This window comes from Corapipo altera, unplaced genomic scaffold, assembly GCF_003945725.1.
Source record: "Corapipo altera isolate COAL_440 unplaced genomic scaffold, ASM394572v1 45, whole genome shotgun sequence".
In the NCBI taxonomy this organism is placed as follows: domain Eukaryota; kingdom Metazoa; phylum Chordata; class Aves; order Passeriformes; family Pipridae; genus Corapipo; species Corapipo altera.
In genome coordinates this window covers 17451094-17467383 of record NW_020884877.1, presented here as the reverse complement: position 1 = coordinate 17467383, position 16290 = coordinate 17451094, and the positions used below count along the sequence as shown (strand labels likewise).

The 16290-nt window shown below is 37.3% G+C and overlaps 2 protein-coding genes across 11 annotated transcripts in view; one reads left to right on the top strand and one right to left on the bottom strand.

The window, feature by feature from the left end:
- Positions 1 to 3712, top strand: part of SLC4A10 (solute carrier family 4 member 10) — a 152558-nt gene extending 148846 nt beyond the window's left edge. For 5 of the 8 annotated variants that reach the window (XM_027637327.1, XM_027637330.1, XM_027637326.1 and 2 more), the window contains one exon: positions 1438 to 3712. In XM_027637327.1, the coding sequence (XP_027493128.1) occupies positions 1438 to 1504 (67 nt within the window). In that variant the 3' untranslated portion in view covers positions 1505 to 3712. Of the gene's footprint in view, positions 1 to 467; positions 494 to 1437 lie in introns of all 8 variants that reach the window. The other 3 variants (XR_003526649.1, XM_027637332.1, XR_003526648.1) reach the window with 2 other exon arrangements.
- DPP4 (dipeptidyl peptidase 4) overlaps positions 1 to 16290 on the bottom strand; it is an 81264-nt gene that overhangs the window by 34106 nt on the left and 30868 nt on the right. For 2 of the 3 annotated variants that reach the window (XM_027637334.1, XM_027637336.1), the window contains 4 exons: positions 14874 to 14973; positions 13223 to 13287; positions 8096 to 8168; positions 7778 to 7851 (listed from right to left, as the gene is read on the bottom strand). In XM_027637334.1, the coding sequence (XP_027493135.1) occupies positions 7778 to 7851; positions 8096 to 8168; positions 13223 to 13287; positions 14874 to 14973 (312 nt within the window). Of the gene's footprint in view, positions 1 to 5692; positions 6901 to 7777; positions 7852 to 8095; positions 8169 to 13222; positions 13288 to 14873; positions 14974 to 16290 lie in introns of those variants that run through there. The other variant, XM_027637335.1, reaches the window with a different exon arrangement.

Below are 16290 nucleotides of genomic sequence, written 5' to 3'. Positions count from 1 at the left end.
AGAAAGAAGACTTTCCTGGTATCACAGAGGCACCTAAAACGTGGAAATATTATACACTGTAAGGCACACAACACCTCAGTGTTTGCTTTTATTAAGCACAGGTAACTCCTTGCCTGCTGTACTGCTGCACCTTAAATTCACCCACCCCTGGAATTTGTTTGCATACCCTTTGTGTGCAGAAAGTGTAACATACCCAATTCTATCACTGCTCTACAGAAGGTGACAGATTTGGCAGTTGAAGTGGCAGAAGTTGGTATTCTTTAGCTATTTCCATTAACACCTCTGGAAGCTACCATAGGCATAGAAGTAAGCTTTGGCTGAACTGAATTGTATCCTTAAAGCAATTTTTATGTGAAGAAAAATGTCAGATGATTGTAAAAATGTGCATGAATCGCCTTAAGAATTTGAGAATTGATCTTGCTTTCTTTAAGCCTTGTGTAACTCAGCCTATTTCTCATTCATTCTAGTTAAGGAATTATTCCCATGAAACCTGGTAGGTTATGTGCTTGCTACAGGTTTGTTCTCAAAAACATCTGGGTTTTTTTTTAGATACCCTGCCACTCTTTGTTGAAGGCTTGGTTTGCCTGTGTTGTGGAAGCCCCTTTGCATTTTCATAGTGTGACTGAGACTCATTGCAAGAACATGACTTTTTATTTATTTACACTGTTGTAAATTAGAACCCTCTTCACCAAAAAACCTCAAACCCAAAACATTTGCTTTGTACATATATTGCTTTCTGTAGGCAAATCAACAGTGTTTTAACCAGGGAAAAAAAAAAAAAGCTGAATCCAAATTTGAACTCTGGTTTGGAGTTCTGAGCGATATGGCTTTTGTGTGATCTTTCAGGCTTTTTTTTTTTTAAAAGTTATTTCTTTATAATGTATACATGAAGAAGTATGTATTAAACTCCAGATGGGGAATACTCTCTTGCCTCACCCTCCCCAGCCTTCTGCTCTCCCCAATCAAGACCGAAAGCCAAATATTAGTTGGAAATTGGCTTGCACTGCTCTAGTTCAGAAACATTCCTTCTAAATGTACATTGAGCAACAGAATACATTTTAAAGACAAGAAATACTTATTGTGACCTCTTGTTTGTGCCATTTAAGAATGTGCTGGTATTGTCTGAGAACTGTACCATTACCATTATTTAGTAAATTAACAGTTGTATTTGCCAAAAAAGAAAAAAAAGTGGCTATCTTTGCTTGCATGCTGGCTGACTTGTCTCTGTACATCTTAATTTCTCTACCTACCTTGTCACTAAAATGCTGGCTGATGTCTTCTGCACCATTTAGCACAGAAATTTTCACTTGCTTTCCCAGTTTGTGCCATGCAGCATGAAAAATAAAATATCTGTGTAATGTTGGTTTTTGGTTAGATCATTAATATACATAAGATAGTGCTATTATAACTCTTTCCCCCCTCCCCTTCTTTTCCTAGTGCTGAAATCAGAAAAGAGAAGAAAGCTGACTCAGGGAAAGGTGTTGACCGGGAGACTTGTCTATGACTTGTTCTTCAAGTAATTTTTTTACAAACGAATGACAGGAGTGCCACAACCACTAAATAGAAATGATTTACCTTGTAACTTTTGTCTTTCATCTCAAACTAGCACAGGTAATGTAGTGCAATATTTGTCTCATTTCACCTTGTCTACCTTGTCTAGTATCTGTGTAAATGTCTGCAGTAGCCAATGCAAAAAATCTTTGTGTTCATTGCTGATATTGGCCATTTATCAGTATCTGTATCAGAACTGTAACAAGCAAATTTTCTTTTAAATCCCACTTCCCTGTTAATAGGTTTGTACTGTATTTTGCTACTTTTTCTGTGTGAGAATACTTAATAATCTTCATTCAGGATGAACTTGAAAACCCTAGTTACAATTTTTTTAAAACATCACCTAACTCTAGTAAATAATTTCAGGAGACCCAAATTGACAAGCAAACATTAAGAAGTTTATAAAATAACAACTGATCTGACCTTATGAACAAACTAACAAGGACACTACTTTCCTCCTTAAACTGTCCTTTTGAAGTCATGGATTACTCTTGCAATGAGGACTGCGGGGTTCAGATTCTGTATTTGGGAAGTATTCCTTGATTTAATACAGTGTATTTAATATTAAAATTTGTATGTAACTGGAACATAGTCCTATATATATATATATATATATATATATATATATAAATATATATTGAAACATTTTCTCACCTTAGTAGAAAAACACCCTTTGATGTGAAACATGGGTACAGTATTTCTTAAAATGCAGTCTGTGATGACAGTATCTTGTATTGTATGAATGTTGCCGTGGTAGGGCCAAACAAATGCATTTTATCATTAACAAATCCATTATTTTATAATAGGAAAAATTTTGTACAAACTACACAAACTATACCCCACATGCAGTTATATCACCTGCCCAATAATCTTCCTCTTTATTGCCTAAAATTCAACCACATAAAGGGCATATTTATACTGTCTTCTAACAACTGTAAACCTCTTAGTTTCAGAGATTGTGTATAATACTTAAATGGGTATCCTGCTGTTGTTTTGTTACAGCTCTTCATTATTCCATCAAGTACGTATTGATTAAAAGATAAAAACAACATTGCTAAGTAAAATGAGGCTTTAAAGCTATTACAAAGACATTTTTCATAACGGAATTTGTTACTGCCTGATCCTTTAAGCTGTTCTTTTGTGTAAAAGACTGCAAGATTAGGTATTGAATGAATAGAGATGTGGAACTTAAGTTTTACTGTGTTATTTGGAATTCACTGATTTTTAAACTTTTTAAGGTAAATTTTTAAATTATTAAAATGAAGGCTAAATCTCATTATTATGCTATTACTTTGAATTCTAAAAATAAGAATTGTATTATTGCAATCTTTGTAATAATTCATCCACAGGGCTCTAACATTCACCAGCTTTCCAAAATACTAATCTTTCTACACATCTCATGTGAGCAATTTTTCCCATCCACATTTAAAGTATTCTAATGTTTTTGTGTATGTGAGGGTGTATGTTTTACTATTTTAGCCATAAATAATTGCATTTTGCTGCAAACTTAATAGGGTCACTGTTCTAAATTTACCTTAACATTATTAAAGCCCATTAAAAGCCATTTTTATGAAGAAAAAAAACCTCTAGTGGACACAAAGAAGGATTTACATTTAATTCAATGTTTGTATTTGTAAATTTAGGAAAAAATGCTGATGCATTAAGGTTAAATGCTTTGTTTTGTGTACTTGATGATAAATTGTAAGATTCCAGTTGTTTTAAGGTTAGTATAGGAGCTCAATACTGGTTTGTCCTGAAAGCAGCCTGATGGTGTTTTAACATGTTGCTGACTTTGTTACAGATAATGTGTACAATCAAAATGTATTAGCTTCACTTGACCAACTCTTAGAATATTAAGAAGTCAGTGTATTCAATGGCATTCTGTATTTCTGTTCAGTATTTCAGAGAGGTTTTATTTTAAAACACTCTGGTTTTGCGTGAATTTAAATGCTATTCCAATGTTAATCTTAACATTCTGACATCACACACAGTATAAAGCAGATGTAGTGCTATATTTACTTCTAATTTCATATTCCTGGTCAAAATTACTCAATTTCTTGGATGTAATTTATTACAAAAGCTTATGTGTACATGTGAATAGACTATTGTGTTTTTCACAATTAAGATATGTTATGTGATAATAAATATTTATCCTAACTAATTTTCAATTTTATTTTTACACTGCAAGACTCAGAACAGGTTTGCAATATGATATGGTATTCGAAATGTCTACCTGACATTTTGCTTCACAAATTAATGAATGCTAGAGCCCAGTATTGCTCCATTTCACTGAAACATGCAACACTGTCAGTGTTGGCTCACTGGGTGTATTTGATGGTGACTTGCTCTGACTCTAACAGTAAGTGTGACATCGGGGATAGCACACAGCTGCCCTGTTGGAGGAAAAGAATGGGAATTTACTACTCATGAGTTGGTCCCCCTTGCTCCTGAGAGAGATGATGCAGACCACGCAGGAGTGGTTGGGTCTTTTTAGAGTTTAATAGGTAAGGTCATACAACTGAAAATTCCTCAGTGCTTCCGCTCTTCTCAGGACCCTAAACTTCTGATACTGAAAAACTTTTACGCCTTAAAGCCCAGTATTATTTACAGTATTGATTACATTTTACTTAAATCCCTTTGAGTTTCTTCACCAATTTTTAAACCAAAGACTATAAGCCTTCCAGCCTAAGAATGGTAACAGTCACACCTCAGGTTTCAGCTACTTCTGTTAAGATTTTACACAAAGTGTATTACAACAAACTTAAGTATCCCTTTCACATAGGAAAAATATACAGAGCAAGAAGGAGATTGGTAGCTGCCTAACTAACTAGCATGTGGCACTTTTTTAGGCATAAGTGATTTCTGGATTTGTACCATAATGGAATGAGCTGACTTTGTTTTGCGGCCTCAGTTTTAGGGTATTTATCCATGCTCATGCAGTTCAAGCATGTTCTCAGTTCCCTGAGGGAGCTCTATTATCCTAGTGCTTGCATAATTTTTGGAGCTGAGGGAGTTCTACTAGAGTGAAAAATCAGACACTGAATTGATGTTTATTAGGACACTTATTGTAGCAATAAAACCTTTTTTTGTTCATTTTAAAAGTTGCATCATTCTCTATCAGCAGGATATAAGTTGCTTTCCAGACAAAGAAATTTAAGATAATTAGCACTGTATTTTGTTATGGCTTGTAGATAAGACAGTTAAAAGAGGACTATGTAATAAGACTACAGAAGAGCTTCCCCGTGAGATGCTAGCATCATTAAGGTACGTCAGATGCAAAGAATTGCATCTTTACTTAGTGAAAGACTTACCCAGACCATATAATTTCTAGTTAGTTATTTTTAAAAATCCTTCTCTGATTACACTAATGATTTAATGAGAGCCTAGTTGAAGTAGTTTTTTGGATTACAGAAATACGTTTTTTGTCTTTATGACACTGTGAGTGATAATATTAAAATAAATCCCAACTATTACTCTTGCGTAGACAAGCCATCTTTAAGTTCATAATGATAATCTTTTTTTATAACCTGTGTATTGCTGTGATCTACCTTATACTGATTTATTTTTCTTTCCCTTGAGTCAAAAGAATGAGAGATGTGATATTATAACCTCTTGGAGACAACTGACAGCCTGTACTCCTACAGAACTTTAATAGTGGTGCCAGTCTGTATTAGAACCACTCCTGCCTTGAAACCAAGACGGTATTTGTAAAACCCAGCTAGCTCCAACATGTTTCAAAAAACACCCCAACACCTTATTTTGTGGGTCAAGTGATTGGTGGTTCGTTTATGAAAAAAAACCCCTTATTTTGTACCTCAGCCTCCTTTCTCTTTTATCATTTAAGGATAAGCTGCACAAAGTGTCTTAACATTCTCCCCCACACTTTAGCTGTCTGCATGATTACTTTTACGTTCACACCTAATGCCACTAATAACCCACAATACAGATATAATCACATGCTGGCATGTAAAATCAAGAAGTTAAGTGTTAGATAATCATGTCACACTCCATTACATGATACCATTACACAAAAGCAGAAGCTTCACTGTAAGTCTTCCTTAAAATTAATGGGGATTTTTGTAAAAACTCTATGAGGTTTTTTTTCTAAAGCAACATTTTCAATTATATGGAATACACCTTCTTTATGACTTAATGTCTTTATTATTTTAAAGCAGAACAGTTTTTAGTACAAGTGGGTTGCATCTTTTCTAGCTATGTGAAATTGAGAAAAGTAATCTTATCCTCAGATGGAGAAGCCTACCGGAAATGCTGAAGATAGTGCAGACATTTACTGGTAGGCTGTAAGGAAAAGCAGGTTTGCCAAAGAGCATGTTCACAGGAGAGCGATGGTCCAGCCCTTGCTTTAAGTGACTACTATTTTTCATTGTAATGTTTTATGTTTGAGTGTAAGGAACAGATCCTATTCATCAGTAAATAAGAAACTTCTACATTTAAAAAAACCAGTGGTGGTCTTCTAGATTTCCCAGGGAAGATTCTACTAGAGCAGATTCCCACAGTAGCAGCCTTTTTTACTATAAAAATAAGAAAAAAATCACAGTTCTATATAATAATAGCAAAACAAAGAAATGCAGTGACATTGGTTTGAGTATGTATCATTCAAAATGTTTGATGAAAGCTGGATACATGCTTTCCTTGCAAGACTTCTACAATTGTAATCCAAGAGATTGCAGAGAAGACAGTAATTTAAGGAACAGCAGTAAAAACAGCCTTTCATTCTGCACAGAAAATAACATCACAGTATTCCTGATGACAATTCTAAAATAATAATTATCAAGCCTTACAGAATTCCTTCAAAATTTTTTGTCAATGTTTTCACATAAATGATCCCAGGGTACATTTCACTTTTGATGGAAACATCTTTACTTATATTCTGCAACTGATTTCCATGTTGGTTCCTCTGTGGCATTTTTATCATTCATTACCATAATACACAAACTGCATGGTTCTCATTTAGACTGAAATGTCAAAAACTAATCAAAAACTCAAGGAAGTACCATGCTTCCTAGAAGTCTGCAACATCATTCTGGTGATGTTAAGAGCTGATTAACCACAATCAATAAAAATGCAGTAGTTGCTTGGCAACAGAAATCATAAAGATATGCATTTTATTGTGTACACTGGTATCCCAAGAGCTAACTCTTATCTCATCTTGATTTATACTGGCTCAGAGTACATGATCTAGAGTTTTTTTCTGGAGAAGTACCATCGCTAACAAGCAAAATGCTGGTTCTAGGGCAACAAGAAACACTGCTTTATGAAGTGGCTCATGTGGGTATAAATATGCTTATGTGCTTGACCGGAGATGGCATGGTCTTTGTCAGTATACCACTGTGTGAAAGAGAAATACAGAGAGTGTTAGTTGTAGCTACATCTAAATGATATAAATCAAACATGATAGACATAATAACGTGTGCAGCCATTTCAAATTATCCCAGCATGAGGACTTCAGCATGGAGGCAAAGACATGAAGGGGTAGGAAGCTGCTATGACACTTTTGTGCTGGCTTTGTGTGTGGCATATACACATATATAATACATATATGTATTTATGCTGAAGGCATAAAAGAACATGTGGCTTGTCCACATGGAGGGTAGATGCAGCTGTTCTGTTAAGAGGGGTGCCTCACCTCTTCCCCTGTCTGCCCTGCAAGTTTGGCTGAAGGACAATCATGCACTGGTCCACTTGGCTTCTTTCTATACTTCATCCTTCTTAGCACTGCTCACCAGTGGTTGGAAGAATGTAGGAAAGGAAGAGCTTGCACCTTAGTCTGAGATCTTCCATGGACAGTATAAGAAGGGGAAAATAGCTGCTTCTCTTACAAGATCAATGAACCCCAAACACGATGGACAGGTTATTACGAACTTAGCTGAAGCTAACATTTCCTTCTATCTGTAAGGTAATATTCATTGCACTTGGGTATATGCAAAGATTTGGACTGGCTGTTTGTCTGAGAACACAAAAAGTTTAACAAAATGAAAGATTAGGTAAACAGGGTCAAATATGAAAAAGAGTTGCTTAAGAGTTTTTCTTATGCAGAAAATACATAGGTGCTCTATGTACAGATTTCAGTTACTGAACGTGAAATGCAAGTACGTGAACTTTCATTTAAGATGGCAGTGAATTTATACCTAACCACAGGGAGCTCATGCTATTATTCTCATAATACAAACTCATTTGTATAATGATAAATAAAACAGGACCATACCATTGCCTGAAAATCCACTTCGGCATCAACAAGAGCTTTGGAAATCTGTGCTGCTTGCTGAAAGTGAACATTATCTGAAAAGTGGAAGAGGAAAAAGGTAAACAAAAAATTGCTTCTGTAATACTCTGGGGGAAAAGCAAAGCAATGAACACTCTAGACTCCCCATCACTGCTGACTGAAACACAGATTAGTTGCAAAAAGCAGTATTATTTTATTGACATAAATGTAACAGCCTTGCCCCTTCATGCTTTTGTTTTGTCAGTAGTAGAATTGCGAACCTGTCTGTAAAACTAGAATGTCTAATTAACTGCAACTCACCATCTGCTGTTCCATGAATAAGGAGATATTCAACTTCTTTGAATTTTTCAGCTCTGGCCATTACTGTTGAATTCTGAAATTAAAGAAAAAAAAAAAGAAAAAAGATGCTATTTATTAGAAGATGACTTGCTACCAACTGACTTTGCTTCCTGCTGACACAGTCTGGAGTCCTTCAGATAAAGCCAACCACCCCTGCTTTCCCCTCTCCGAACCACCAAGTAGCGTGGTCACACATCCAGCAGCAGCGTGCTTACGCTCAAATCATTCTACACCCATCTGCAATTATTACCAAGGGTTATGGCTGCAAAGTAACAGGCAGTTCCAGAGGGGAAGAGTTTTGTGAGCGAGGTACACATTTAATGCGTTGCTAACGTTGTTAGCCTGCAGCACACCGCTTGCCATAGGTTTCCTGTGTGACTGCAGACAAGTTAAAAAAAAATGTTGCCATGGCAACAGTGCACCCTATGATAGCAGGGAGTAGATCCTGCAGAGGCCACACACGTTATCTTCCCCATTGAAATGTATACTACTTTACCTGCGGGGAAGTCAACAGAGCAAATAGTTCCTCAGTCTCAAGTAAAATTGGGTTGAAGAAGTTTAAAACAATGCTCTCTCCAAATAGAAATACCTGAAGGAAAAACACACTAACCAAATCTCCTAAATAGAACTCAAGCTACATTTTGGGAATGGAAGCACAACACAGTGATGAAAAGATGAAATAATCAGCAACTAAGATTAATGAAAGAATTTAAAACACAGTAACATGTTCCCTAGAACACACTAGCCCCAACTTGCTACTGTGACTAAAGAATGAAGACAGTAAAGATTGCAAATAAGATCTTTAATTTGGGCAAGGAAAGGAAGTACCATAGTGCTCTGCCACAAGAAGGGAAAGAAGAAAAGGTACAAGAGGGACAAGACTTTTCAGGCTTGATAAAACAACCAGCTACTTTGGCAAGAAAAAATATAGTAAAAGTTAGCAGCAGAAGAATGTAGTGGCTTGTTTTTTTCTTTGCCACCTTGTACTAAGGCTGTATCCTTGCACAAGGATTTGCATTTAATACCCACAAGAAGTCAAATACATTATATTGCCAAGACACAGAAGTGTTCTAATTTCCTTATGTCTCTTGTACACTCATGAATCTTTAAAGCAAGTATAAATATTAAATTCCTTTTGTCATGGCAGAATAGTGTACCACAACCTTTTCATACATGAATGGAATTCTTTGTATTTATTCAACTAAATCTAAATAACAAGTTCAGCAGAGAGAAAAAACCCCCACCCTCCAGTCTGTAACACTGCAGTTGCCCTCTTTTGATAGTCAAAGGTTGCAGAGCACCAGAAATCTCATCCAGTATATAAAAATCCACATGCAATGGAAGCATGATGCTATCCATGGAAATGATTTAGTATCATGGAACAAGAACAATTAGTTCCAAGTGCCAAAATCCACAGAGAGAACTTTGATGCACTGGTAAAGCAGTTGACCAAAAAATCAATTCAGAAAGCAATGGCCCTGTGATATTAAAGAAAAAAAAACCCAAAACAAAACAAAAAACCAAGCAGTATCCTTTGAGTGCATCATTTTCCACATGTGCAGAGGGAAACTTGATAGATCACTTTTCTAAGCTTTCTTCCAGCAAGTCAATGCTGTTTTAAGCAAAATTTCTGTGAGTGGAAGCCTGACTTCAGCTACACTTCTGAGAATGTGACTTTGCAAAAGCAGTTTTAGAAAAAGGATGTCACCATTTTTCCCCTCCAAGCTTTAAACAAAATAAAAGTTATTTGTAAAAATATTTCAGAAAGAAGAAGCACAAGAGATACCTTCTCTGCATTTTTATCACTTGTGATGCTTCACTTGCTGTACTCGTACTCAACATGAACAGTCCCTTCCCTAAAACATGCTTTAAGGACAGAGTACATATCTGTCCTTAAAGAAGGTTGCAAGACTGAGAGCAATCTCAAGTTAGGCACAGTTAGAGGATAAAGCAACAGCGACATCAGCTGAAGAAACCTCAAGTGCACAGCAAATAAATACAACTTTATTTACCCTTCCATTTCATAGCTATACTGCTGGGACAAAGGCTTCAGAAAGGTAACATGCGCAAGTACTGAGAGTTGGGCCCTGCTGAGTGTAACTGGCTTTTCTAAAGATCACGCAGCAGTCAACATTTTATCAGCACTCCACAAACAAGTTAAGGTTTGGCTGAAACTGAAGGTCTCTCTCCCTTTAGCATATTCTCAGATAATAGAACAAATGTCAAATCAGTACAAGATGGCATATTTACAAAATTGTACCCTGTTTTGCATAACCTAATGATGCAGCAGTTCTTAAGGACTGAACATTTCAAATCTGCTAGAAAAAGATTGCCAAATCTATGACTGTTTCAAACACTTGCCAAAAGCATATCAAATTCAGAGTGAACTGCAAAATAATGTTCTCACAAGTTGAACAGTCTCTTCGGTATGCTTTACATGGCTACTGCATCTGACCTCTAGAGCTCTGCCCTGATTTAGTCTCAAGTCTTATTCACCAGGTACTTTTCTTCTGGGTAGACAGCTTCTCTGCCATTCTGCCTAGGATCTCTACACAATTATATTGGGAGCTCCATTCCTGCTTGCTCCTCTCTTACAAAGCTCTAATTTTTAATAGTTTACAACTACCTTAAAAGACACTGAGCACACCCAATTAGCCTGCTTAGGAGTCTGAGTCATCCCTCAGACTTGATTCTTGACAAAGAATATTTAACATCTCAGATTCTCTGCCTTCAATAAATGTAAAACCTTATGTTAGAGTAATACAAAGGTAGGATGTGCCCCTCTTACCACAACTAGTTTCTTGAGTCTATATATTCACAGTCATTAATATATATTCAGTCATTAATAACACTGCACATTAGGAAGGCGCCTAGCAGTGTGCATCTTCTCTAAGCAGGTGGGTACACAGCCTCATTCTTTTAAATTAGGGCACATAGTACAGAGTTTACGCAACTTTTCACTTTTCATGCCAGCTTTACAGCGGATGCAGTAGGATAATGAGAGAATATATAATGCAGCAGGCAAACCTGACAGTACAAAGTTAACAGCTAAAAAATGCTTTAACAGTTTCAGCTAGGAGAGCTTTCAATACATATTTTGCATTTACTTTAAAAACATTCAGTTCAGCAAACAGCTCTCATCAGCGACAAGGGGCCAGGAGGCTGGCTATTGGGACTGGGACATAGAACAAAGGGGCTGTAAGCCAGAAACATGCTGGGTTGAAGTCAGTAAGGGTCTTCAGCAACAACAAAATCCCACGACTCTTTCACTGATGCTACATGATAAGCAACGAACTCATGTCTTGAGCTACCCCACCCCTCCAGGTTAAAAGTAAAGTAAAAGTAATTTGAAGCTTTTAACAACAAATGAGGATATAAGTTGCATTTTCCTATCTCCAGGAGCAGCAGCGAAGTGTGACAATCTGATCTATGCAATTACTCCTCCTCCATCTAGCCACCATTCTCCCCAATTAGTCCTCTGAGTAACACATTTGAAACCTTTAGCTCTTTGGTACTGGCAGTTTCAACGTGGCCATTGCCAGCAATAGATACTATGCCAAGAAAATTCGACTCCTGGCTTGAAAGGATTAAACAGTCCTCTGTTGCCATCTGTGCCGTGAAGCTGGTGAATGACTTTGTGCACCCAGAGTGTTAACGTTCGTTCTGCACAGCGACAGTAACTTGTATTTACACTGCTACCTCGCAGACCTCCTACTGTTCCCACTGCCTTAAAGAAATACATTTGGAAAAAGGCAGGCAGGCGGCTGCAGGTTGCTGGACAGTCCCTGGTGGGCTCCAGGAGCTCACTGGTTAGAAGAGGCAAACACAGTACCAAGCTGTCCAGCAGTCACTATCATTGTCCTAAGTCTTGACCAGAATGCCTCATATAGCAGTCGACAAAACTAGATTACTGTAGTAATATGTCAAACCAGATGTTTCAGTTCATATAGGTATGTATTTATATGTTTTATCATACTTTTAAATCAATGCAACAACCCCTCCCTTCGTCCTACCCATCACACTTATTATTTTAATGCACATAACTAGTGATAAACTGTCTTCTAACCTACTTACCAACCCAAACACAGAAAATGCCCCATCTCTTTCCTCTAACATCAGTGCTTGGTTCCAGCATCACCAGGGCTGAACACCTCTGTGAAACATTCCAACAGCCAGAGCACAAAGTACCTCTTGGATCCCTCACAGTTCTCCAATAGCCCCTGTATTTTCACCTAGACCTGAAGTTTAACCTAACAGAAGGCTTTGCTGTTCTGCCCTGTGCCCAGCTACCTGTGACTTCAAACAGCCCTTCAGGTAAGAAAAAGCAACTGGCACACAGAAGAGTAAGGCAAATGATTCATCATGCCGGAAAAAGGACAAACAATGTATTTTGCTTCCATTAGGACGCGTGGAAATTCCCTCACTTCTGTGCAAACACAGGTAATTCTAGAACAAACTTTGGACACCCCGTGTTCATGAAGATCAGGCCAAAATTCCAGCCCTGACACTGCTGGCTCTCAGTGGGTCTGCAATTTGATATGATCACAGTACAGACAGACTTGCCTACCTGGCAAAGTTTTCCAGTATTGAGGAGCTTTTGCTTTCCCTGAAAAAAGCTTAAGCAGGAAAGTTCTAACAATCCCCATTTTAAAAAAACCTACATTTCAGAAGGAATGGAAGTACATTTATTTTGGTGGAAAATGTCTAAGATAAAGCAGAGTTTGCCCACGAACATATTAAATTTTAAAACAAATTTGTTTCTTGGTGATTAAAATAAAAGTGTTTACAGCCCGTTTTACAGTCTGCAAAGTACCCAAATGGAACTGAATGTAAAAAAAAAACCACAAAAAAACCAACACACCAAACAAACAACAGAAAACCCACACCATCCATCAAGAAGCTGCCTCATACAAATCCAAACACATGAGACTACAGCCTCTAAAACCACAACGCAACGGTTCTAGCTGAGAAGAAGCAGCAAACTTATTGCTTCCCATGGGGAAGTAACTAAACTGTTTAAAGAAAAATACAGTTATTTAGAAATGAGACAAAACATTAAAGAACGAAATAAAGTAATTTCTTTCTTACATAATAGTTTTGCAGATTATCACTTGCTGTAGGAAGGCCCATGTATCTCTCCGTGTATATTGAATCTGTAATTAAGAAAAAAAAAACAAAATTAGAATCTGCTACTTAATATTCAGTCTGTCTACCATAAATTTTACCAATACAAACAGTAATAATGCATACTGGAAACTAAAAAAACCCCCACAAAATAAAAGCAACCAGGTTTTTCCACAATGAGGCATGTAGGTAACCATCATTATTCAGAATATTTAATCTTCTTGTTGCCATGGACACCTGAATGCTGAATATTAATATAGTACTTTGTGTGTTTCCCTATTGTTATTCCTTCAGTAATGCTTACAAAATTACTGAAAATGTTGCAGTAAATAATGAGCATTTGAAAAAAAACTTAGCTTTTTTATCTAAATTTTTACTACCAAAAATCTATAAAATGAAATTGTAGTAGTAAATTAGGATTCATCCTGGCTCTGTTATACACAGTAAAAATTAAGTATCTCTGATTTTCCACATATTTTTCACCATGTTACCTTTTTGTAGATTGCTGCTTTGTTTTAAGCCATACAATCAAATCTCTGCTGCCATATTCTAATGTCCATTTGAGTTCTCATCAGAGTTGTCACACTGGAGGATTTTTCATGTTGAATATGCATGCTTCCATAATCCTTTATCTAATCAACTAAAAGTGGAATTTGAGAGATCCTGACCATGAAAAACTATTTTCTGTCATACTATAATATTCATGTCCCAAATATGAAGAATCACTATGTCCTCAACAGACTACTGCTAATACCTGGCAGTATGATTTGATCTGCTGAATTAGCTATTACACAGCCTCTGCGCTAGTCGCTCAATGATAAATTATGCCTTATTTAGCAGAGGTTTGCCAGGGAAAGCTTTCTCTCAAATGCTTTTGGACAAATCCAAACCAGAAAAATATCAAAATGTGGTTACATTGTACCAGCACCCATTTATAACTATATATATATATATATATATTTAATCTAGGAGGAGGGCCCATATAATTGTTTTAGTAGCCTCATTCAAGCATAGCATTATGCACTATAAGCTTGAAGCACATACAGACTTGCCCATTTGATCATGTTTTCCTGACATCAAGCTATTCTCAAGATGAATTAGATTTCTAAAATCCAAATTTTACAAACTGAAACAACCAAAAACCCCCAAATGCTAAGACACTTCAAATCCTATTCTGTTACTTTCAGAGAGTAAATTACAATGCAAGTTCAATGCTAATCCTCACAGCTCATTCTTGTAAGTAAAGTTGCATTTTGAAGATGCAAAACCTAATGATGGATTTCTGACACACAATACTGGTATCAGAACACATGGCAGCTTTGCAAAGCAAACACAGGCACGTTACAGTAATATTACAAATATTACAATAATTTAGCCTTCATTAAAAGTTAGAGATTGCCGGAAATTATGGATCTGACTTTTTAAAATGGGAATTAATATTTAGCAAATTGAATTAATTTTGAAATGCAGTAGCCACAAGTTCATAAAAACAGACCAAGTGGCATTTACATGGCATCTAGTAGATAATCAAAGTTCTGTGCTATGAATCAACACTTTGCAGCGTGTGCACTGCAAGACATATGGGAATCCTTGTAATGAGGAAGCCATCACATACCATAATATTGCCAGTGTGACACGGGGGCAACCGCTATTCCACACTTGAACACGCCGCTTCCAGAGCCAAGCACCATGGAGGTCACATATCCCCCATAAGACTGAGAAGAAAACATTGCTGTTATTTTAGTCGGAAAGGAAAGGATGGGGCCCATCTGCTACACAGTTCATCAGGCATTTATAGGCTCAGCGTTTTTCATATTAATGAACTCCATTCTGAATTTGGGTCAGATCTCAGCCAGCCTGCTCAGTCGGGGAAACAGGCATCAAACAGCGCATGGCAGCTGTGGCACTGATGAATGAGAACTTGCTGGGGAAAAAGGGCGCAAGCGCTGCTGAACTGTGACTCAGCTGAGGATGACAGTGTTTGGTAGTACCGTAGGCAGCAGCGAAAGACAGGAAACAAGACACTGCTGAACTGCTGTGTCCCTTCCCATGCTGGGGAAGTGGGTGGAAGCAGAGCTCTGTCCCACAGCGTGCCTGATGAGTAGTTGCAACAGGGCATCCAAAAGTTTACAGTTCCCTAGGAGCAGGCCTATGGCAGCTCGCTCCTTAACTCTCCCCCAAAGCGTCAAGAGCAAGACTGTGACTGGGAGCAAAGGATCTTCTGCTGAGTCTGTGGGAGGAACTGTACAGCAACACACTCCTCAGTAAACACAGAAAATTTACTTGTAGTCTAGCCTGATACACAGATGAGTAAATATCTGACACACTTGAGTATCCAGGCAACGAGATACCTATATGCGTTCACCAACTGCCCAAATGACTTCCCTCACGATACTGTGAAGGGGTTATTTAGGAAAATGTGCCCACCCACACTCAAAAAGGAGCAATTTTTGGATCTCATCTGTGTCCTGAAACCAGATTACAGGCCAATGGAATGGCATCTTAGTTGACAGTCCCTATATGTTTGCTCCAGCTTAATTCTTAGGTCCACCCAATGAGATCACCAAAGTAACACATGCACTTAGTAATTAAACTCCTGTATAAATGCCTAACCTACTCACAGTAAAGATATTACTGATGAATCTATGGCAAACAAAATTAATGTACACAGTGACAGGCTGACAATGAGAGGCTGACAATCTGAAAACTCAAGAGACAAAGAAAATGTTTGCCCATAGGTTCAGTATTCTGAGTGCATAATCCCAACCTAGCTCCAAAGACGAATGCTCTTCAACTGTTCATCCTAAGGCTCATAAGGATTTAAGATGCAAATGCATTGTCCTCAATTTCTGCAGAAAGAATTTTTCTCCCACTACAATTAATATAACAGAGTTCATATAACAGAGGTGTTTACAACCAGAAGAAAAGCTGCTAAAGGCACCCTCATCATCATCTTGCCATCAAGCAATTTATTCACTGGTGCCTGTCACCAGCAGTGCCCAAATTTCAGTTACCAATTTAATTCAAGATCC